This window comes from Pollachius pollachius, assembly GCF_949987615.1.
Source record: "Pollachius pollachius genome assembly, chromosome: 3".
NCBI lineage: Eukaryota > Metazoa > Chordata > Actinopteri > Gadiformes > Gadidae > Pollachius > Pollachius pollachius.
This window is the reverse complement of record NC_136936.1, coordinates 6241305-6266304: the sequence shown is the minus strand read 5'-3', so window position 1 is coordinate 6266304 and position 25000 is coordinate 6241305. Positions and strand designations below refer to the sequence as shown.

The window sequence follows — 25000 nt, the reverse complement described above, 5'->3', positions numbered from 1 at the left end:
CCATATCTCATGCACCCCGGATACAGAGTGCAGTCAATACCGCTGACAGAAGTCCAACTAGCCCAGGATTACAAGTTGCCTCATTAACTTCGTCCCTATGCCGAGACGGTTCACCTCACCAAAGGAGGCAACGTGTCCCCTGCCTCATGCAGGGATGGGCACATATAGGGGATACATTTGGGGTACGACTCAGTGTACGGTGCGGTGGAGTGCTGCTGTTTTCTCTGCGGTAGGGTGGATGGATTATGGTGCTGGTGTGTTGCGTGATCCTGAGTCTGGACCCCAAAACGTCTGCAGTCGTAGTGTAGAAATTGTACAACGAGGTATCAGCTGCCTTAACCCCTAGCTGCTCCTTAATGACACAAATCCCCTGGAGTCCCTGTGAGTCATTTGATAAAGGCTCCGGGTCTAGATGGTAGTAAACAGTAATGGCTCCCAGGCTGGAAGAGAGACGAGAGACACAGCCATTGTGAGGAATAAAAAAAGAGCAGTGGAAGGGAGCGACAGTTTGGAGGAGAGAGGAGGAGGCAGGGGGTGAGAATGAGGATGAGGAGGGAGAGGGGGGGAGGTAGCGCACTGATCCTGCACACAGCAGCCAGCAGTGTGTTTCAGATTGTTCCCCATTTGCATGATAATATGAACACAGGGTACGGCTGTGTGTTCAACACTCGACACGTAAACACACACACACACACACAAGGCACAAACAAAATATACACAAAACATACCCACACCCACGCAAAACATACACACAAAACGCGTGCCCACACAAAAAACATACACAAAACATCCCCACAAAAAGAAATCACTAACACAAAGATAAACACACACACACACTATGCAAACACATACAGACCGCTGATCAGCACACCAGCATGCTTACACATTTTCAGCTCCAATGCAAACAACACCAATACACATGCAGGCTCACAGAGACAACCAAACAAAAACACACACACACACACACACACACGCACACATACACACACCACGGCTCCCTGAGGGGTTTCTATGTATGGATCCAGAGGACCTGATTAGCAGGCTGGGGTGTCCAGGGGCTTGAGTCCCCGTCCAGTCAGGAGATGGCCCTCATTAAAGCACACGGCGTTACATCATGTTTGTGTGCAGTTCGGTCTTCCGCTGTGCCTGCCCTGCCAGCTAGCGCATTACCGCAGAGGAACCAACGCGATTACCCGTGCTTTGATTCGATGAACATGAAATTGCAATCGTGCAACGGGTGGCCGTGTTTTCCGGTGGATTCCATGGGCGTCGCGGAGCCCTCCCCTTCCTGGGCGACTGATGGCAGGAGCAACTGTGACGGCCGTCAAAGGGTTTAGTCACGACGACATGAGAAAACGACGTGAAGTCCCATGCAGTTGTCCTGACGACTATCTGCTTCAACCTTATGGGGGAAGAGATCTGCTTGACAACAGCGAGCGTGTGTGTGTGTGTGTGTGTGTGTGTGTGTGTGTGTGTGTGTGTGTGTGTGTGAGTGTGTGTGTGTGTGTGCGCGCGCGTGCGTGAGGGAGAACTAGCTCTAAAGGACTGAGCAGGAGAGCGAGAGAGTGAAGTGATCAGTTTGTTATTACTGTTGCTGTCTCTGCAACCCTCGGGGCTGATGCTGCTCCATCAATTTCTGTTAAAGTGCACCTTTGAGCCCTCACTGAGTAGGTTGCGTGTTTGTATGTGCGTGTGTGTCTGTGTGCATGTGCGTGTCTGAGTGTACTTGTGTGTGTGTGTATGTGTGTGTCTGCGTTTGTGTGTTTGTCTCTGTGTATATGTAAGTGAGTGTCTATATGTGTGCGTGTGTTTGTGTGTGTGTGCTTGTGCATTTGTCTGCGTCTGTCTGTGTGTGTGTGTCTGTGTGTGTGTGTGTATTTGTGCGTGTGTCTGCGTCTGTGTGTGTGTGTGTGTGTGTCTGCTTGTGTGTCTGCATATGTGTATTTGTCTGTTTGTGTGTCTGTGAGTATGCTTGTGTGCCTGCATGTGTGTTCTTGAGTATGTGATACATGAGGGCAGAGTGTTTGGTATTTAGACCTACCTAATGCAGCTGTGATTTGCTGAGCAGGCACAAGCAAACGCTTCAATTTATTCCCGAGCATTTAGGTGTTTTGTGCAGCATTCAAACACGCTCCGACACACATACATAACGTATATTGCTACCCCGTAAAAATGATGTGGGGGGGCATTTTACTAGGTAGCATTTTATTTTTATACATGCATTATACTAAACATTCATTCCAGGGCTGGGCATGTCTCCATCTCGACGTTATATAATATGCACGCAAACACTCTCAGAAGAATGAAAGGAGGAGAGAGAGAGGTCGGGAGAAAGACACGGGCCCGCCCAGCGGCTGTAAAGGTCGTCTCTGCATCCAGTTTAATTTTTTTTCCCTCCCCCGCGACGGCTCAGATCTATAAAGTGATCAATAAATCTTTTTTTAATGTCCCTACATATCGGCTGCCTGGGATTCAACACCCCTGCCTCCTCTCCTCCTCTCCTTCTTCTCCTGCTATCCTGCTTCTCCTCTTCACCTCCTCTCCTCCTCTCCTTCTTCTCCTGCTATCCTGCTTCTCCTCTTCACCTCCTCTCCTCCTCTCCTTCTTCTCCTGCTATCCTGCTTCTCCTCTTCACCTCCTCTCCTCCTCTCCTTCTTCTCCTGCTATCCTGCTTCTCCTCTTCACCTCCTCTCCTCCTCTCCTTCTTCTCCTGCTATCCTGCTTCTCCTCTTCACCTCCTCTCCTCCTCTCCTTCTTCTCCTGCTATCCTGCTTCTCCTCTTCACCTCCTCTCCTCCTCTCCTTCTTCTCCTGCTATCCTGCTTCTCCTCTTCACCTCCTCTCCTCCTCTCCTGCTTCTCCTCCTCTTCTACTCCTCTTCTCCTCTCCTCAACCTTCTCCTCCTCTCCTCCTCCTCTGCTTCTTCCTTCCCTCCTTGTCCCCGTACAACTGCTCAGCCACCATCCAGAACGACATAGCATAGCACACCCTGACCCTCCATTCCACCCACGCCAGCACACCTTGACCCTCCATTCAACCCACACCACCATACCCTGGGACCCCATTCCTTCCACAGGTCAAACAAACCTCATAGTCCTCCCTGCAACCGATCACCGCGTTGCCAAAGACGGCGTGGTGGCTTTAAGTGTTGAACACCTCATCATAATGCCACACACAAACCTTTCTTAAGCATCCGCCACATGTAGTAAAACACACATGAAGGTGTTTCAGTGCCATCAAAAGTGGGAGTGTCCACCTCGATGTATAATGGATAGATAAGCAACATTGGCTACAGTTCACTGGGTAGGCTGGTCGACTGATCCATCATACATCTAGGGAGCCCACGCCCACTTTTGATGGCACTAAAACACAGGAAAAGGCAGATTTTCAAACAGCTTGTATTGGCTAATCACACTCACACCTGGTGGCATGATATCACCGCTTTAAAGCTGGATCACAGCACTGACCCCCCTCCCCCCCCACACACACACACACAATTTTACATTCTTCTCACACGCACACACACACAAACACACACACGTGCACACACTCAGTCCCAGGCAGGCTTCAGGTACACACAGTCTACACTGAAACTAAAGGAGTTACCTGCAGAGGTTTTGAAGTGTCTTCTGTGGTTATCCCTCTGTCTTCCGTCCATCCATCCATCCATCCATCCATCCATCCTTCCTTCCGTCCATCCATCCGTCCGTCCGTCCATCCGTCCCAACCCTCCGTCGTCACGCCGACCGGCCCCGCTCTGTGTCGCGCGAGGCACGGCTACACACGCAGCTCATCAACCCCCCGGCAGATAAAAGCTGCTCATCTCCAGCCGAGAGCTTAATTAAAACGGGGGGCCTCGCCGCAGACTGACACCTTTTACACGCTGCAAACGGCTGCCTGCCCGCCGTTACTGCCAATCCAATTATTCCCACCCCAACCCATAAAGCAGGGCGAGGAGCAGCCCCTTCAAATAGGCTGGTGTTGAGGGAGGGGGGAGGGTTGGGGTGCGGGGGAAGCTATTAAAGATTATGCAAAGATTTGGCGGGGACTCGACTTCCCAGAACAAGGACTGGGGAGATGGGGAGAGTGGGGAGTTGGGGGTGGGAGGGGGGGCTTCTTCAATGCAAGACGGCCAAATATGCTGGTGAGAATGTACGAATTTGGATTTATTTATTAGTGTCTTCCATTTTTGGTAGTTCAAAGGGTGAGTGTGTGTGTTTGTGTGTGTGTGTGTGTGTGTGTGTGTGTGTGTGTGCGAGCACGGCAATGTGCTTCTTTGTTGACTTGTGTGGCGCTTGTCTTTGTGTGCATATATACACCTGTCTGTGTGTGTCCTTGTGTGTGTGTGCGCATGTGTGTGTGTGTGCGCGCGCATGTGTGTGTCGGTCTCTCAGGGATAGCAATATGCTCTCAGGCTGGCCACAGTTCAGCTGCAGCATCCTGGGGATTATCTTCCCCAGCGGAAGGTCACATCCTCAATGTCATTAGGGCCGGGCGCGAGCACACGCACGCCACCACCGCACGAAACACTAGACCTGCTAGCTCTGTGGCTAGGCTAGGAATAGTGCAGTCAGAGACAGTTGGGCCACGCTTTAATACTGAATGTTATATGTTAACATATTTACATTAAAACGTTGATACATAAAAGATGTGTTCAGAATGGGAAGTGCACTGAACTTATAATGTATTCCGTTAAATAACCTCATGTTGACACCAAGAGGAAACTAGAGTCGTTTTAATAGGGCGTTTTCAGCAATGCTTTTTAACTGATTAGCTTTCAGTCCACAGAAATATGGGGTCGAGTGCCGCATCAGTAACCAGTACTTTGTTGGGAGTCCTGGAGGATCCCAGACTTTAGGAGGGCCCGGCCCTATTTAAGCCCACTTCCAAAGCAGAGGCTTCTGCTAATTCAAAGTGGCAAGCGTGCCTAAGCCTTCCCCAGCCAGGAGGCTCGCAGTGACCACCGGGCTCTAAATTTACATCCTGGCCCGGCAGGAAAGTTTTAAAACCCACGGGCAGCAGAAGCAGTGTAGTGTGGCCAACTTGTTTCTCCAGAGCTATTCCTGATAAGAATCAATACTCCCAGGGGCAGACAGGCAGGGCGAGAGCCGTTCTCTCAGCTGTGTCCTAACTGAAACCATGCGATACACTTCTCAACATGCCCACTCAGCCGTTCAGCTCTGGCCTTGGCAGCTATGCAGCCCATAATAATATAACTCACACACCGCCGCTTCAATGTCCCTTATCCCAGCCTGGGTAGGATGGAGATGGTATCACAGAGAACAGTGTCTCAGGGGGGAAGACACTGCCTTCATGCTGTGCCTCCTCCTCTTCCTCCTGCTCCACTTCCTCCCCTATACTGTCCTCTCCTTCCCTTCCCTTTTCTTTACTGCCCTCACTCCTCTCTCCTCCTGTTATCTCCTATCCTCTCCTTCCCTCTTCTTTACTGTCCTCCCTTTTCTCCTGTTATGGCCTCTTCATCCCCTCTACTTTACCCCTCCCGTTTTCATGTCTCTCCTGTCCTCCCCCTTTTCCTCTCTTCTTTCCCCTCCTCTCTCCTCTCCTTTCTTCTTCTCCTCTCCGTTCCCCTTTCCTCTCCTTCCCTCTCTTCCTTTCCCTTCCTCTCTTCTCCTCTACCCTCCCCTCTCCTCTCCCCTCTTCTCCCTTCCTCCTCCTCCTCCTGCTCCTCCCCCTGCCTCTCCTCTCCACTGTCTATTTGTTACCCATCGGGCTGAGCGGATTCACCTGCTCAAATTGGACGCCTGGCTGCCTCTGTCTGGCTGGTGCAATTGGCAGGAAATCAATCCCACTCCAGTGGACATCACCCACCCACCAGCGCACCTTCCCTCCGCTCTCCGCTCTCCGCTCTCCCCTCTCCCCTCTCCCCTCTCCCCTCTCCCCTCCTGCCTGGCTGTATGTGGAGGCTTCACTCAGGGCCGTGGTCCAACAGCAGTGGGCCGCTGTGTCTTATCGAAGCAGCCGCAGAGACCCGGGCACTCATTGTTCGCCAGTATCAGCGCCGCTGCAGTCTCAGCGGCGGTAGCCCCGCCCTATACCGCGCATCTGCCAGGTCACATGTACAGTACGCGCATGCTCCCACGCGTACAGTCACATAAACACATACAGTCACACGCGCGTACAGTCACACACACATAGAGCCACACCCGCATAGCCTCGCTTCGTTAACACCCTCTCAGGCACACACACACACACACACACACACACACACAAACAAACACACACATGTCCATAGTCTCCCGCATGTGTACACACACATGCAAACACACGTCCACACATACAGTCACACACACTCTTCATCAACACACACACACACACACACACACATACATCCATACTCTCACGCATGCGTGAACACACACACACAAACACACACACACACACACACACACACACTAGACATAAGAGTGAGAACTAGAGTGAGCCTAGGACCCATTTGAAGCAGGAATGCGTGTGTACTTGTGGCGGCGGTTAATTGCTGCGCGGTGCGCGGCAGGAGAGGATGAAACCGAGGGTGCGCCGCGTCATTATTTATTATGCTAATGTCTTCGTTTTGAGACACAATTAAGTGATTAGAAAGCTGTCGTTCGCCCTGCTCCCTCTCTCTCACCCCCCTCCCCCCACCTCGCCCTTCCTTGTCTTTCCTTTGCTTTGCACCGTATTACAGTAATGAAGCCATTACTTCTCAGAGTGAATTTTAATGAGTTTTTAACTAACATTTTAATGAGCTGTACATTAACATAAAGCATGGATTAGGCTAAATGAATCTTTGTGCGCCTACTTGTGTGTGTGGTTGCATGTTGCGTGTGTGCGTGTGTATTGCGCATGCCCGTGTTTGGGTGCGTGCGACAAGCATGTGTGTAATGACGAGTGGTTCATTAAGAGTTAATTATATTGTTTTACGGTGGCGACACCAACACGTATCTCTTCCTGGTTCTTGGCCGGCCTGAATCCCCTACCGTCTACTTTCTGTCATTACCATGTGACCGGGGGGGGAGGGGGGGGGGGGGACTCGTTAGGACCAATTAAGGTTTCGCTGTGTGAAATATGAAGGGGTCTCGTGGTTTCAATCAGCGTATTTCTTTAGGAAGTAGATGAAGAATCGAGGTCATAACCACCAACCTCACTCCACCCCCACCAGCCCCAGCACCACCACCTCCTGTGTGATGGAATGTGGAGCACATGGCCCCAATAGCGCTGCTCCGCCTAAGCCCCGCCCACCCCTGCTGCTCTGGCTAAGCCCCGCCCACCCCTTCTACCCCTTAATCAACACCCTGCTGTTCTTCATCACCTCGGATGTTTGACCTTCAGAACACACAGTGTACACACACACACACACACACACACACACACACACATAACCCACAAACATGCACACACGCAGATAATGTCTCCTTTATTTAAACTGGAGCTGATCCATTAAAGATGCACATATCATGATCTCAGCAGCTGTGGCTTCCCCCCCCCCCCCCCCCCCCCCCCCCCCACCCCCCTGCTCACCGGCGCTATCGCCCAGCTCAGCACCGCCGCCCGGGCCTCGTTTCCCCTTCCCTACCCCCACCTCACCTACCACTCTATACCCCACTTCCAGGTGTCTTATCTGCGGAGGTGACAGCGTCATTTGCAATCCCATGGCTCTGGATTTAGGGGGGGTGATAGAGGGGGGGGAGGGAGGGAGGGGTGGGAGAGATGCTATCATCACGGCTAGCACGGCCACGCTGTGCCGGTTTGATGCGCATGATGGGACGTGCATGTGTGCGACTTCCTTTGCAGGAGCCGCCGGCCGAGCGAGCATCAGCATGTTGTAGAGAGAGAGAGAGAGAGAGAGAGAGAGAGAGAGAGAGAGAGAGAGAGAGGGAGAGAGTGGGAGAGAGAGTGGGAGAGAGCACCGATAAGGGGGCCTTGGGAGAGAGTAGGGAGATGCCTTGTGTTGGTACGGCACTGGATATCATGCGGGAAGTAGAGGTCATCAACCCGCAGGAGAGAGAGAGGTAGATCAAGATAGACAGAGAGGGGGAGAGACCGAGAGAGAAGAGAGAGAGAGGGCGAGAGAGAGAGAAGACAGTGAGGGAGTCTCTTATGACAGCAGAGGGGATGGAGAGAGAGAGACAGAGTGAGATAGGAGGGAGGGAGTGAGGGACAGAGGATGGGAGGTTGATATTGATGAGTTGTGCTAATGGTGCAGGCCTCTCTCTGGTCCTCAGTGGGCCCACAGCCCTTGGCACTGCCAGGCTGCCATATTGATGCAGCTGTTCCCTCCGTCTGACCTTCGACCCTGAGTGTGGGGGTGGGGGGGGGGTGGGGAGAGAGGAGGTTATGGGGGGAACAGTGTGAACCTGTTGGCTGTCTGCATGGTCAGGTTGAAGGGCTAATTTCTTCATCTGGTTGGCAGACAGGTTATCCCGCTGTAGTGCCTGGGAGAGGTTTTTATCATTCTTAATAATAATATTATCATAACGTTGTGGATGTCTGCCGTCACAACGAGGGATTCAGCTCCAACCAGTCAATTGGGCACTCAGACTCAGTAATGCGATAGTGCGGGTATATTTTTGGGGTTTAGTGCCTGCCTGACTGGCCTTGTGAGCTCAACCCTGATTTTTATTTACCTCTGAGTTTCGCAGTGGATATCACTCTGGCCTTGGGAGACCAGAAAAGGATTTCCAAATATGACTCTATCCTTTCGGTGTTAAGAAAAAAAGAGGTATGCTCATGTTCTCTTCACTCTGGCTGAATCCGGTTGGAAGTAAAGCAAAAACGAGAAAAGTATCCTTTTTTAACCTTGTTATTCAGTCAGTGTCCATCTTGGATGCTATACTTTCCTCGGAAGAAGCCATGCTTCTTTAATGCCTTATTCATCGTGAACTGAAACTCCGGCAATCTACAGAAGGGAATCAGAACGTGAACTTGCGAGTTCTCAAGAGTCTTCCGCCTGACAGCACAGAAGGTCATGGTTTTGTGGCCTGGGTCTGGTGGCACTTCCCCCCCCCCCGGAGACCAGCTCCAATCCGTTGTTTGCTAGCATTTGATATCCAGCGAGCCTAAACCGGGCTAAATAACGGCTCCATAAATACACGGAGGGGCGGATGGCTGGCTAATGCTCCTTCTGCCTGCAGCTAAGGCAGTAATACAAGCCACCAATGGGAACGGCGCGGATGTACTCGAGTCTTTCTTTTCTCATCCGCTGAAGGCGGGATTGGAAATGGTTACAATGTAATAATATCACGCTGTCAAATGAAGCAGGGAAAGCACTTGAAAGAATCGCGAGCTCTTGGAAATCCGTGACTCTCCTGTAGAGAGAGGTGTTGTGTGTGTGTGTGTGTGTGTGTGTGTGTGTGTGTGTGTGTGTGTGTGTGTGTTTTTGTGCATGGTTTATTTTTTAATCAGAATGTGGATGGGAGGTGGTGAGGTCGCGTGTTGGGGTATGGCCGGGGGGCTTTTAGCTCCTGTAATCTCTCTGGGACCGTCTGAGCTCGGGACCGCCGACATATATATATATATATATATATATATATATATATGTAGGCTAAGGAAGGGGTCGTTTCACTGCAATAAAAAAGCGAGGCAAAATGTAATAACTACCAAACAAAGATGCGCACACACATACACACACGCAGATACAAATTTCCATCCATAATGTTCCGCATTTCCGGAATTACAAAAAGATACCCTGCAGCTTTGTATAACGCAAGAGCATTTAGTTTGGATATTTTCTGTGTGTGTGTGTGTGTGTTTGTGAATGCATGTGTGTGTCTGCAAGAACGCTGCGAGTGTGTGTGCCACTGTGCCAGGAGTGCACAGAGTTATTGCTGTCTGTGTGTATTTTTCAAATTCCCACCCTGAAAAACAACATGTTGTTTCGGCCGCCGGTAGTGATGGCGTTGTGAGAGGCACCACCTTTTGCACTCCTCAAAGCGAAAACGCACGCACTTATCTCGGCACGCAGCAAGCCGCACGCCTCGGCCATGGAGGACCCCACCAATCTCGGCGACAGGCCGTGGCAGCCCCCCTCACTGTGAATAATATCCTGGCCGGGCCGGGGAAAGGGCAACACCGCCCAGCTCCCACCCGATATCTCTGCTCACCCCTGGCCCCGTCGCTCTACGCCACGGAGGCCAGGCCTGGGAGAGTGTGCGTCCACTGGGGGGTAACTGTGCTGACAAGTGCCCTGGGGGGCTGGGTTCCGTATGTCTGCGTGTGTCTCAGGTGAGACCGTCGCAGCAGGGACGAGGCAGACCCCTGCTGTACATAGCTGCTGGCGGTAGCCTCTCCGGAGACGCGGTCCACATTTGGTTTGCAAAGCAGGGTGTTCTCCGTCTCCCGTCTGTCCCCCCACAACTGGCTCCAGCTGCCGGAGCCCGTGGAGGCTCCAGCTGTTGGGGCCCCTGGCAGCTCCAAAAGGGCCGCTGCCCGTCTCCATCTCTCTCTCCTTAAGGTTGGCCGGGGGTTTTACTGGATGCCAACCAGCCAGCGCCGCCAATTAACCGTGCTCCATAACTTCTGTTCCGGCTGCTTCTAAACGAACTCGCTCCTCCGGTGGAACTCGGACCAACTTTATTGACCAACTGTATTCATTACTCCGCATCACCAGTGCATATATTAACACTAGCCCGGGCAGATTCCCTCAGTTAGCCCGTGGCTGACAGACGGGCAGATGCAGAAGCTCGCAACCAAGGGGCTGAAAGCGCTAAGTAAGTAAGGAAATAAATAAATAATGCGTTTGGAAATAAATTATTCAAAAATGGAATATGAATAAGCGTCAAGCCAGCGAAGGAGAGTTTTGCCCGGCGGAGCTCCACAGGATGCGAGCAGACGCCTTCTGCAGAGGAATATGAGAGCCATGACGGTTTCAAGGGGATAGAAATGCAATTACCTCAAGTATGTCTACCAACAAGGCCTCATATGCCCGCAGGGACCGGGAGTTGGAGCCAAAGATCACTCTCTCGCAGCCGATAGGCCGACAAACTTTATCGACGAGTTTGTCGACCTATCGTCTGCGAGAGAGCTATAGCAGCACGGATACAATGCTTTAAAACCGCGTTGTGCTTTTTAATAGACAAAAAAATCGAACTCTGTAAGGATTAGTTGAGATAATACAAATATTCTGCCTTTTCGTGATGTCCTGGTAGGATTTGGATGTGGAATCTTTCTGAACTACTGCATCTGTCCGTTCAAATCAGTGGCTGGCACTAGCACAGTCAGTAGTCATCGCCTTCCTCTGAGCAAATTATGATGATGCATTATCCCTGGGTTTATTTATGTTTTACAATATCAATCAGATACAAACACACCCGGAAATGAATCAAATATATTACATATCTTTATTATATATACAATATACTACAGCGTAATCTTTATCTGATATGTACTATAACATAGTCCTTGTGCGTGCGTGATTTTGACCTAGTGTACGACAACATCATACCACAATTACACGAAGAGGTTCCAGGACCGAAATGGCCCCACTAATGAGCGTTCCTCTTGTTTCATTTCCCATTTGAAAGGAAATTGTTTCAGACAATGGCCACAATCAATGATGATTTGAAAGGAGCAATTAAAGCCAGCGCTGCCGTGAAAACAACACTCTGCATAACATCCAAGCTGGCCCAGGGTTTGTGACGACAGCCGATTGTCGTTTTTGATGCAAATAAATAGCTTAGCGATGACTGCTGCTATGGTACTAGCTAAGAGGTTGCCAACGTCAGAGCTGACTAATTACCTTAGCTCGTTTGATTAGGGGGCAAACCCTTCATGAGAGAGAGAGAGGGAGATGGAGAGAGAGAGAGATAATCAGCTCTTGTTTTGTTTCTCTCCTTTTCTCTCCCACATTTTCTCTCCATCCAACCTTTTGGTCCCTCCCTCGCTCCTCTTCCATCCCTCTCTTCTCCCTTCTTCCCTCTCATATCCCCCCTTTCTCTCTCTCCATCCCTTTCCCTCCCTTTATTTTTCTATACCTCTCTTACACTGTATCTTTCTCTAGCTCACTCTCCCACTTTAGCTTTCGTTTTTTTCTCTCTCTCTCTCTCTTTCTCTCGCGCGCTCCCTCCCTCTCTCTCACCCCCATCCCTCGCCCCTCTCTTTGTCTCCTCTCTCCCCCCTGCCCTTGCAGAGCTTTCATTTGGATGCGTGTCACACAGAGGTCCTCCTTGTATGTACTCCATGGCATCCCAAGATAATTGGGTTGAAAGCTTGTGCTCTCCTTCAGCACCATCCACCCCAACCCACCTCTCCCCCATCCAACTCTTTCCCCTTTTCCCTTTGCTGGAAATAAATAAATAAGTAGCAAGACAATAGCTGTGAAGCTTCATGGAGCGAGGGAGGGAAGGAGGGAGGTAGGGAGGATGGGAGGGACGGATAGACAAGAGGGAGAGAGAGAGAGAGGAAATGTGTCAAGAGAGATGGCGAGAGAGGCTGTGTCAGAGAGCGATAGGGGGTGAGAGGGTAGACAGAGGGAAAACAAGAGAGGGGGAGGGAGAGATGAGAGAGAGACTGTGTGTTGGAGGGAGAGAAAGAGATCAGAGGGAGAGTGTGAGACAGAGAGATGAGAGAGCGTCCAGGGAGAGAGGGAGGGTGGCTCTGTGCCTTAGAAAGAGGGAGAGACAGAGAGGGAGATGCATCTGAGCGCTGTACCAGGAAGAAAGGGAGAGAGACTCTGCCCTAGAAAGAGGGAGAGAAAGAGAAAGAGATGCGTCTGAGAGAAGAGAGAGCGAGAGAGAAAGGGACGGGAGAGCCAGGGAGAGAGGGAGAAGAACGAGACTGTGTCATGTAGACAGAGGGGGGGAGAGAGAGAGAGAGAGAGGGATGAGAGAGAGCGAGAGATGAGAGTAGCCCTGAGCGCGGGGACCTGTTATCCCCTCTATAATCCAGAGACCCTCCATCTCTCCCCAGCACTGGGGTCCAATTTCCATACCGACCTGTAGTGGTGCCCTTAATATATCCCTCCTCAAACCCAACGCCCCCCCCCCCCCACACACACACACACACACACACACTCAGGCTTTTATCCAATCAGGGGACCTGCACACACTCCATGCCCTCTGCATGGATAGACACACTGTTGAAGCGGACAATACTTAAGTGTTTTTTTATTTTAGCCCCGGATTTGTTCTCCTGTTGTACTTGAGCTCTAAGTGAACCGGTGATCTGTGGCGGGTTCCCCTCCCTGTCGTTATTTTAACCCCTTATTGAGAGGTGAGGCGCATTTGAGTTGAAGAACAGGTCATGTGCGGTACATGTTTACCCACAATGCACCAGGCAGGAAGTGTTTGGTGGCACCATGTGTTGTTAGTGCACAGTGTGTGTCTGTTTGCGCACCAAGTGTGCATTTGTTCCTGACTGTTTCCATGCGTGTGTGTGAGTGCACATGTGGGTATACATGCACAGTGACAGCAGCCCACTTTGATAATGAGCTGGTGGTGTGACTGTGGCTGCTGCACTGGGCAGGGTGTGTGTGTGTGTGTGTGTGTGTGTGTGTGTGTGTGTGTGTGTGTGTGTGTGTGTGTGTGGTGGGGGGGGGGGGCTCTGTGACAAAGACCCTACCTGGGGGGGGCCAGCAGTTGTTTGGAAGACCACCCACTGTTTTCAGCCCGTGTCTGTGTGTGTGTGTGTGTGTGTGTGTGTGTGTGTGTGTGTCTAGCCCTCACATGTGAGTGACACGTGGCTTGGGGGCATTCTGTCTGTTTGTTCTGCCCCCCTCCGTAGGGACCCCCATTAACTCCAATTAGTTCCCCCCCCCCCCCTCCATGCAGCACGCAGCCCGGATGATGAACACACATCAGCCCTGGCTCATTTACATACACCATCGCACACAGTAGCGTGCTATTCAACCGCAGCCTCCAAACACCGAGAGATCCATGCGTCGGGTCGTGCGACATCTTCCCAACACCCCCCCGGTTCGGCGGGAGGTTTTAAGTATAGGGCCGCGGCTGGTGCTAATGTTAGGTCTGCGCTGTGCATTGAATGTCTGCCCCCTGCTTCCCTCTGCCAGTGCTGCGGGACGACTTCAGGCAGAACCCCACTGATGTGGTGGTGGCAGCGGGGGAGCCCGCCATCCTGGAGTGCGTGCCCCCGAGGGGCCACCCCGAGCCCACCATCTTCTGGAAGAAGGACAAAGTGCGCATCGACGACCGCGACGAGAGGATCACGGTGAGGGGCTGGCCACCCGGCTTGCTTTTGTTTTTTAAGCACAAAATAACATTGAGAAGTAGCCAAAGAATATTGGATGGAAGTTGATTAAAAATAGCCTACAAGGGAGAGGGATTTATTTTTATATGTTACGTTTTTGATCATTATAAATACATACTTTTTTATCAATACTAATAATTTGAAGCTTTAACGTTACCTTCAGCCAAGGATATTTTACCCACTCAATCACCGGGAGGAGGATGTTTTCCCTCCCCCCCCCCCCCCCCGTTCTAGAAGATGCCTACCATGCAGACCAGCCGGCGTCTGAATGTGAAGGAGGTTGAGTTGAAGAGCAAGGGTCATGCTTTCCGTTGTTCATGCCTCCTCTGCAGATCCGGGGAGGGAAGCTGATGATCTCCAACACGAGGAAGGGCGACGCGGGGATGTACATCTGCGTGGGGAGCAACATGGTGGGAGAGAGAGACAGCGAGACGGCACAAGTCACCGTGTTTGGTGAGAACTAAAACAATCCCTCCCTGGCAACCGCCGCCATTCTGGCAGTTGACCCTACAGACAAAAACGAAAAAAAAAATACATATATTCTCCACGTTGGCTCCACTTCTCCGTGGCCCACAAGGGTGTATAATTTTACCATCGGTTACCTCCGAGGTGTAGGATTTCAACCAGCAACCGCTTGCCGAGCGCCACGCCACATTAAGCTAGACGTCCCCCTGGCCAAGGCGTTCACGGTTGACTTCTAACTCTCTAAATTACATGATGGAGTAATGTAATGTTTCTTTTTCCTCTTCTCCCTTATTTTATTCTTCTTCATCTTCTTCTTCTGCTTCTTTTTCTCCTTCTCCTTCGACTCCTTCATCTTTGTCTTCATCATCATCTTCTTCTCCTTCTTCTCCTCATTCTCCCTCCCCTTCTCCTCGGTCCAGAGCGGCCCACGTTCCTGCGTCGCCCCATCAACCAGGTCATCCTGGAGGAGGAGACGGTGGACTTCCGGTGCCAGGTGCAGGGCGACCCCCAGCCCAACGTCCGCTGGCGCAAGGACGACGTGGACGTGCCCCGCGGGAGGTAGGCAGCTACCGCTAACCGCTAACGCTAACCTCTATCGTGGTGGCGTGATTCCCTCGTTGGTGTCCTGATGCCTCTTGCGTCTTGTCTACATCGTGTCACCGGTCGTACTTTGCACTTTTACTCGTTCGCATCGCTGTTTTTTGACTTGATTATGCAGTGCATTGCTTCTTGAGGAATAGCTCTCTATATTGTATGGATGTTGTATTCTATCCTTCCCGGAGTACTACCTACGGGAGCAATGATAAAACAGACGCAGACATGTTGATGGATTGGTAGGGACGTAAGGAATAGCATCTGAAAACAATGCATTATCTAGCTCCAAAAGGCATCTTTAGGAAGGAAGGAATGATATATATATATAGATATATATATATATATATGCAGGGGCAGGATGGTCTAGTGGTTATGGGGTGTGACTTGCTGTGTTCCATCCCCAATCGACACAGTCTTCCTGTAGGCATGCCTGACCCAGATGGGCTAACCCCTACCTGCCTATGAAAGACATGTCTAAAATAAATCCTTGCAGGTCACTCCGCATGGAAGTGCTCTGCTAAATGACCAAATAGTAGTAGTAAGCGATCAGTCTTTCTTTATTTCCTTCTTTTTTGCTGAGGACTTTCTGTACGAAGAGATTTTCTCTCGGTGAAGATGTGTCTGCTAGACAGCGAGGACTGCTTAAACTGATCCTCCGCTGCTGCGCCTCTTAATGTTTTAAAATGGAGATTTATGGGGGACAAAATGAGGCTTTTGAGGGTTGCTCTGTTTGAGAAGTCTACTCAGTCAGGGCTGTCATGGTCCGCTCTCAGACAATATCCTTACCCTCTTGTCCTCGCCAAACCACCTCCATTATTCACCAGTTAATAATGTGTGTGTAGAAGGTGTGTGCGTGTGTGTGTGTGTGTGTATGGTCCTCTTGAGGCCACAAAAACTAGAATGTGTCTGGGCTGTAGGCTATCCTCTGCATCATAGTTCACAGCATAGCGTGTGCGCACGGACACACACACACACGCACACACACACACACACACACACACACACACACACACACACACACACACACACATGCACATACGTCAGACCAGAGATAACTAATTACGCCAGCTTCCACCTGGCCTGACTGCCCTATTAGACTGTTGACAGCCCCCACAACCAATCACGCACACACACACACACACACTACACACTCTAACCATTGAGAACCAAGCGGACCACTCACACATACACAGACATACACACTCACACACCCACCCACACACACGCACAAACATACATACACAAACACACGCGTACACACACTAATTGATATGCTCAAGGATGTACACACACACACACCACTCAAACACACACACACACACACACAAACACACACACACACACCAGTGATGCACAAACACAGAGAAACACGCACACATAGATAAACACATACACAGACTTAAGAGTGTTACACACACAGAACACAGTATGTGAGGAAATTAATAAGTAGGGGGGATGTGCAAAAGCATGAACAACAAAGTGAGCTGAAGCGGGGCGGTTAGTTACAGTCGAGCTGGCAGTGGGAGCTGACAGACAGACAGACAGACAGTCAGACAGGGGAGCAGGCCGGGGTAGGAACACTGGAGTGAAAGGAGAGAACACAGGGAATAGCAGTCGACAAATACAGACATACAGGATGCTGCAAGCAATCACAGAGATGAGGGGAACAGACTGGATGGCTGAGGTGAGCGTAGGAACAAGGCGCAACGCGCGCAGGAGAGCTCCAGCCTTTCACAGCAGAGGATCATGGGAGATAATCCTTCCCGCCTGCAGACATTTAGCCTGTTCGTTCTTATTTACCCTCACTGGCATCACACACCGCCAGACACAGTTACTGCTAGACAACAGTACTCCTAGCTCAAAGTGCTGTCTGTCTCTTTGCTATTAGTGTGAAAGCCATCTCCTGGGCATCCCGTTTGACATGGAGTTCACCAGAGGTTGCTGCTGCTGAATAAAATAAAACGATAAAACTTTCATTATTAAAAACTTTATTAACAAGTAGAACAGATAGATAGAAAGATAGGAATTGAAACCCTCACGGAGAAGAACTGCAGTCATCACAACAACTCACATAAAAAAACACAATAGTAATAATCAAGCAAGATGCATTTAAAGTTAGAAAATGCATTAAAAGTTACAAAATGCATCAAAGTTAGCTGACATGATAGGTTCACCAAAGCCATGACCTAATGAAGTGTTGAATGTACTACTTGTACTACCCCTAACTATAGTCATCACGTAGCTACCAACAGGGTGGCAGCTTACGTGACTTCCTGACTCTGTTCGCATTAGCTCGTCTGGTTTGTGTTCTGCCTCAACGGTCGTCACGGCGACTCGCTGACCCCGGCGTCTACCACCACCTTGTCAGTGTCATCGCTGTCACATCAAAGCGGAGGGCTCTCTCTCTTCCCGCAGGCTGCACCTTTAGCCCTCGCACGCCCGCCAGATCCCTCCACATCAAACGGCAGCCGTGCAGATAGCACGCGCTGGCGTGGGTGTTCTCCTCCGGTCCGATAAGACCACCGCTGGGACGGTCGTTTGGCAGCGCCGCGCCAAACTAAACACATAAAAGCAGTTCTCATGTTTTTGGATTGGACGTTGGCTAAGGATATGAGCTTATTTTGTGTACTAATTAACTGAGTTGTGGCAAAGAGTTGTGCTTGTGTGGGTGGTTGTGTGTGTGTGTGTGTGTGTGTGTGTGTGTCTGTGTGTGTGTGTGTGAGTGTGTGTGTGCGTGTGCTTGTGTCCGGGCCTTATTATTTCATCCCTTTGAAGTACAGTAGTTGTACTCCGTACTGGGAGTCAGCCCAAGCGATGCAGACGATATCCAGCTGATTTTTTAAGGATCTTTATCACAGTGTTTATAATTAACATGGCCGTTGCCTACTCCATTCCAACTTATATTTGCAAACACTTTTTTCCTGCCCCCTTTGAGGCTGAAGCCGTTCGCCCCGAAGCACTGCGGTATTATAATTCTGACATTTTCCGCCGTCTTCGCTGTGCGTCGAGGGCGAGTGTTTCCCTCGCGTCGCAGAGTGAATCATTTTTCCGGCGTGTTCCGTCCCCGTCGCTTCCTCTGCTAATAAACACCTAGAGGAGTTTTCTCTGTGAGTGACAGGGTGGCTAGTGTAAAACCAGGCCTCACACGCGGCGCGGTGCGCGGCGTGTGCCAGCTGGCAGGAACCTGAGGAGCATTAAACCCCGCTCCTCGCCCAACGCGGGGGGGCTGTGGTCTCCGGTGCGAGGCAGGGCTCTACCCACGGGGGGACGTCATGTCCCCACCCCCCTCCCCTCCACCAAAAGATCAAGCGATTTCTTGTGCCCTGGGGGGTCGGGGTCCGAAAGGCCCTGAAAGGTCACGCTGTCCTTATTACGAGGATCAGCGGACTGACCGAGACCCCCGCCGCGTTCCCTTTAGCCCTTGTTGTCTTTCTGGTCTGACTTGCACTTTGGTGTGTTGCCCCACTGTGTGTGTGTGTGTGTGTGTGTGTGTGTGTGTGTGTGTGTGTGTGTGTGTGTGTGTGTGTTATGTGTCTCTTTGTGCATACTTACGTAAGTTTGTGCGTGTGTGTGTCCATGCTTACGTCTTTGTGTGTGTGTGTGTCTTTTTATTCTGTCTGTGTGTGTGTGTGTATTTCTTGTTCTTGCTTGCGTAAGTTTGTGTGTCCATGCTTATGTCTGTGTGTGTGTTTCCAAGCTTATGTCTGTGCTGTGTGTGTGTTTCGGTGTGTGTGTGTTTGTGTGTATGTTTTTGCTGACGTCCGTGGGTGCATGATTTTGTGTGTGTGTGTGTGTGTGTGTGTGTGTGTGTGTGTGTGTGTGTGTATGTACGTGTATGTGCAGCCGTGCATGCTGTGCAACTTTCACACTGGGAGGAAGGGTAATGGAGCTGCAGCTGAGTAAACAGGTCTTTTAATGTTCTCTGTAGCCCTGTGCAGCCTCCTAGGAGTTACACACCCACGCACACACACACACACACACACACACACACAGACACACACACACACACACAGGCATGTACGTATTCATACACACACACATACACACACACACACATACACAAACACACATACACACACACAGACACACACACACACACACACATACACAGACACACAGACACAAACAGACACACACACACACACAGACAAAGGCATGTACATATTCGTGGACACACACACACACACACGCACACACAGCCTGGCACATACTGTACAGTGTAGATGGCCTCTGTAACTGGGGGCCTAGGAGGTGAAATAAAGACAGCTCATTGGCTGTTTAATATGCATTATCAACAACATAAATGCGAATTACCTGGACTGTGGAAGCAAAGCACGTCCTGATTAATCACCGGAGAACCACAGGAAAACTCATTAGCAATTCATGTACAGCCAACGCTGTAGCTTATGTATATTTTAGTTGTTTTCTTTCCTGGAGAGGCTGAAAAACGTGGAGTATGTCTGGGCTTGTTTGGAGTCTTGGGTGAGTAGAGAGAATCCAGGTCAAGTGGTGTATTATTTATATGTTCACCTTGCAGAACGGGGGGTGAGCAGTCAGTCTGGGAGTACCGGCCACCAGCAGTCCCCCATACGAACAGGTCCCCCTATTGGTCCATAAATCCATGAGAAAAGGGCTTGGCCAGTGTGCGTGTTTCTGCGTGCGTATTTTTATCTCCTACCGCCAACCTGCTCTGTGTGTGGGCCAGAGCTCTCTCTCTCTCTCTCTCTCTCTCTCTCTCTCTCTCTCTTTCTTCTTCTTCTTTGGTTTTTTTTTCATTTCATTATTGTTGTTCTGCCCGCTTCTACCTTATCTGAGTCTCTGTGCTCTGTCTCAGAGGGGCCCATCTGTGTGCGTGTGTTTTACCAGCTAAATATGTGTGCACCCATGTACTATACTGTACTGAGTACTGTACAACCGTCATTGGTCATATCATGGGTGTGTTTGTGTTTGTTTTTGTGTGTGTGTGTGTGGGGGGGGGGGGGGGGGGGGGAGGGGGGTGTTTGTGTGTTCAGCGATATAGAGGTATATGTGTGTATATTACAGAGAGGTGCGTGTGTGCGCATGTTGATTTGCCTGCGTGTGTGTGCGTGTTAGTTGGTAGAGCACCTTCTTAAAGCTAGCATGACGAGCACTGCTGCTGTTCTGCTGACCGTCCAGTGTGAACTTTCACCCCAAGCACTCAGCACTCAGCAGCTGAAATCTGGGTGAGAGGGGCTAGTCACATCTTTCACTGCCTATTTGTTTCATCCAGTCGTGACGATGGAGGCTGGGATCTAATAAGCCCGTGATTGGCTAGCTGCGACCTTAACTCATCCAGCACGACTTTCTCTGTAGCCAGTATAACCAGACTAACATTCCTCAAAACAGTGTCTCTAAAGGTCTTCAAATCAACTCTGGGTAGACGGGCAACTATAGAAATACACAAAAATCCCCTTCAGGGAGAATGTCATCAATATAACGGACATATATATAATAATATAACGAAACAGGAAGCAAGGGGTAACTCCGCCCCTTTGCGTTATTGCCTCCCGGCCCAGGCTCCGTGCCCTGTCTCCCCACCCAAGCTCTGCTGTAACGCAGTAGGACCGCTGGATCCGGGGGTCGCCACCACTGCCCCGGGTGTGAGCGAGGGCACCCGCCGTGCCTGTTTTCGTTTTAGTGTGCGACGCAGTGTTGTTGAACCTCGCCCGTCAGAGCGTGAAGAACACTCAGCGTGTCGTTCATTATGCATCACCAGCGCCCCCCCCCCCCCCCCCCGCTGATCCTCACGGAGCCAGGGCGGAGCGTGGAACCTTCTAGCCAGCACGCTAACCCCCCCCTAGCCGTGTGCGAGGGAGCCGCGGCCTTTGTTCCTAGCGCGGTCTCGCGGAAACGTACACAAAGAGGACCAGTACACCCTGCGAAAATATGCCTGCCGCGGTGAAGGAATCAATGTACACACAGGCAGGCGAGGACATGCAATAAGAAACACATTTATAGCCGACATTTAACACACGTATATAACGGATGAAAAAACATGAAAGCGCACCCATGCGTCCACACACACACACACACGCACACGTTCAGCACGCACACACACCACGCTCAGCACGCACACCCACGAAGTAGCCCAGATATCAGCACATCCAGTAAAAAAGCGTAAAGTTGCTGTTTGTCTTATATTTCCTTCACCAGCAGAGCCGTGCCGTCTGCCCCAAACCACAAGGACTAACTTAAGACTCCACCGCTTCCACAGTTGCCATGGTTTCCTGGCTCACGGAGAAACGTTACTCAGTCAAATCAGGGGCAGCTAGCCCGCGCCAAACCCCCAAGAAACCCGACCACGGAGGGGTTGGAAACCAGACCAGAACCCCATCTTTGATCCGCGAGGAGATCCTGCACAGCAGCGCTGCCTCTGCCAGAGAGAAGGATCTTGATCAATTATATGGAAAGTGGGGTGGATAGACTTAGAGGAAAGCCTCTTAAAGCATTAAGGCATAATCGAGAGAGAGACACACACTGGAACTGAGGATAAGGACGCCCTGTGTATTTCCAAAATTACTTTCAAAGCTCAGCTCTAACAAGTCCACGTGAAGCCATATTTAGACCGGGCAGGTGGGAGAGTGGGATGAGATGGGGAGTGACGGAACTAACGGCTCTTTAGACAGAACAGATGTTCTGTCCACATGTCGGATCCGCCTTGGTTCTTGTAGGGTCCGAGGCGAGGCGGTTGCGCTGCGAATGCCAGATACCGGCTCAGACACTAGCACAAGGAACCGATTCAAGGCACTCTGGCTTCAGAAGACACACCTGCACCTGTATACCGTGCCACAACCACTCCTGTATCCAGTATGAGGCGTAAGCTCAAAACTGGGACACACACTTAAAAGACACACTTATAACCACAGACCCCCACACACACACACACATAGGGAGGCTCACGTTACACCCGTGTCAAGATTAAGGTAGATACAATCTTAATGTGTAAGTGTAAACCGTCCCTGCTCATGGAGGAATGTACACATAGACGGGACACGCCAGGGAGGTACTTACCAGAGTGCTCTGCCACTTGTCTCAGAGTGCCAGGATATTGGTTTATCTCAATGTACCATCTTATCATGCCTCTATTCTAATGCTCGATCTGTGTGTGTGTGTGTGTGTGTGTGCATGTGTGCGTGCGCGTGTGTGTGTGTGTGAGTGCATGTCCGTGTGTTTCTGAGAGCGCATGTGTGTGTCTGCATATTTGTGTATGCGTGTGAGTGCTTGTGCGTGTGCATGCATGTGGGCGCGTGTGTATGTTTGCGCATGTGTATACACATACTCTCACATATGCATGTTCCCCGGCAGCGATGGGGAACGGGAGGCCAGCAGGGTAGAGCTGGGCTCTCTCTCCACAGCCCGTCCATATTACATGTGTAATTACCGTCCTCCTATAATGGAGACCAGAGGCAACGACAAGAAAAGAGCTACTGTTCGTCCAGCCTTTATTTATGCATCCCTGGATGTGTGTGTGTGTGTGTGTGTATGTTTGTAAGTGTATGTGCATGTGCGTGTTTGTGTGCGTTTGTTTGTGTGCGTGTGGATGTGTGTCTGTGTGTGTGTGTGTTTGAGACTGTGAGTGTAAGTGCATGTGTGTTTGCGTGTGTTCCTTTGCTTGTTTCTGTGTGTTTGATTTTGTGTGTGTGTGTGTGTGTGTGTGTTTGATTTTGTGTGTGTGTGTGTTTGTGTGTGTGTGAGCGCAAGAGTGTGCTTGTGTGTGTGGCCACAACTTCAGTATTTTCTGCTCCTTGTGACATCCAAGCCCATTATAAATATGATGTTGATTACAGATTGATTGGGCTCGGGTTTCCTGCTAATAAGCTAGCGCTAACCTGGGCCCAGGTTCAGGTGCAGGGCTCTCGAACAATACACACCTTGTCCTGTGTGTGTGTGTGCTCTTACAGCTATATGGAAACGGCCACGCAGGTGTGTGTGTGTGTGTGTGTGTGTGTGTGTGTGGGGGGGAACCTGTCAAGATTTGTAGGCGTGTGAGTGGTTCATGGAGCACACAGACCCCATTTTGGCTGTCCTTCCTGACTGTTCCCTGCACTCTCTCTTCATCATCACCGACCTCTGTCACTCTACCACTCTCTCTCTAACTCTCTCTCTCCCTCCGCCTCTACGACACTTTACCAGTCTGTTTACACCCTCACCTGCCTCTGTCACTCTACCACTCTTTCTCTCAAACTCACTCTTCCTCTACCTCACTCTACGTCTCTCTCCCTTTAACCTCACAACACCCTCCCCTGTCAATCAAGTTGAGGTGTGTGTGTGTGTGTTTGTGTGTTTGTGTGCCTGTTTATATGTCCACAGATAAGTGTATGAGTGTGTGTAGGCTGAGTGTGGTAAATTGTGTCTGAGCGACATCATTTCTGGGACATCATGTGTTTACTCCGTCAGACCGGGGCGCGGCTCCATTCCATTCACAGCCCTCTCCTCCCCTCCCTTCACCTGAGCCCTACATCCCAGGGTCCACCTGCAGTCGACCTCAAATAGTCATTAGAAGCCCCCGGCACACGGACGGCAGGCATCCCTCCCTCACCCTGATGGGGTTGCAGTGGAGTCTGGTGTTCCCGTGTCACTACGGTTACCGTGCACTGCCTCATCCCACGGTGCACTGCCTCAGCCCACAGTGATGCGCACGACCATTCGCGGTTTGGTTGATCGGCAGAGCCCTTCGATCCAGCGCCACTCAGTGGGTGCAGGCTCCTGGTTAAGGAGACGGTAGGGAGGAGAACGTCTTGCTCCGGGGTGTCCGCTACATGTAGACTGTGTACCTTGGGAATCGAACCCAGTACTTTTCACGTTGAAGTGGAACCCCTATTCGGCCCTCATACTCGCGGACACTCACTCGAAACCCCGACAACATGAATACAGCCCCACTGTTTTGTGTCCGTAGGAATCTCGTTACCCGCGCTTTTTTAACGTACCACATAGTGACATTGATTATTGAATGAATGTTAAGCCAGTGTGTTGCAGTGAGGTGTATAATCCATACTGCTTTATTTATACCCCTTGTCGTCGGTCAGCGGGCGCTAGTATCTTGGGGGGGGGGGGGGGGGTCGACACACATCACCGTACCACTGACTCCCACCAACGCACCCATACACAAAAACACACTGTAATGCCTTCCCTCCAAATCCAACACAACAGCCCATGCCTCACACATACATACACACACACACACACACACACACACACTCACGGGCATACACACTCAACTCACACACACACACATACACACACACACACACACACACTCACGGGCATACACACTCAACACACACACACACACATACACACACATACACACATACACACAGACACAAACACATACACACAGACACATACAGAGACAGAAAAAAACACACACAAACTCACAGGTTTACACACAGAGACAGATATACATACACACATACGCACATACTTAATATTTGCACAACGACAGATGCACATTCCTGCACATACATACCCACATACACACACATATAACTTCAACACAATTGCAAGGGGAAATGCAGTTTTTGCTAAACACGCACACACACATACACACACACACACACACACATACACACGTACTGTATGAATTCGCTCTAGTATCAGGTCTAGCTGAATGCTGATTCTTTTCCCCCTCTCTGCGTGTCATTGATGAATAATTGATTCTCCTTCCTTCCAATCTCCATTTGTTCAGCCGTGTTTATGTCCCCAGGAAGGGCTCCACTTCT

General features: G+C 50.6%; 1 protein-coding gene across 1 annotated transcript in view; it reads left to right on the top strand.

Annotated features, from left to right (window-relative positions):
* The window catches only part of robo2 (roundabout, axon guidance receptor, homolog 2), a 165883-nt gene that overhangs the window by 107983 nt on the left and 32900 nt on the right, over positions 1–25000 (top strand). Inside the window, exons 3-5 of the mRNA XM_079732933.1 lie at positions 14002–14159; positions 14531–14651; positions 15083–15221. Of these exons, the coding sequence (XP_079589059.1) occupies positions 14002–14159; positions 14531–14651; positions 15083–15221 (418 nt within the window). The remainder of the gene's footprint in view (positions 1–14001; positions 14160–14530; positions 14652–15082; positions 15222–25000) is intronic.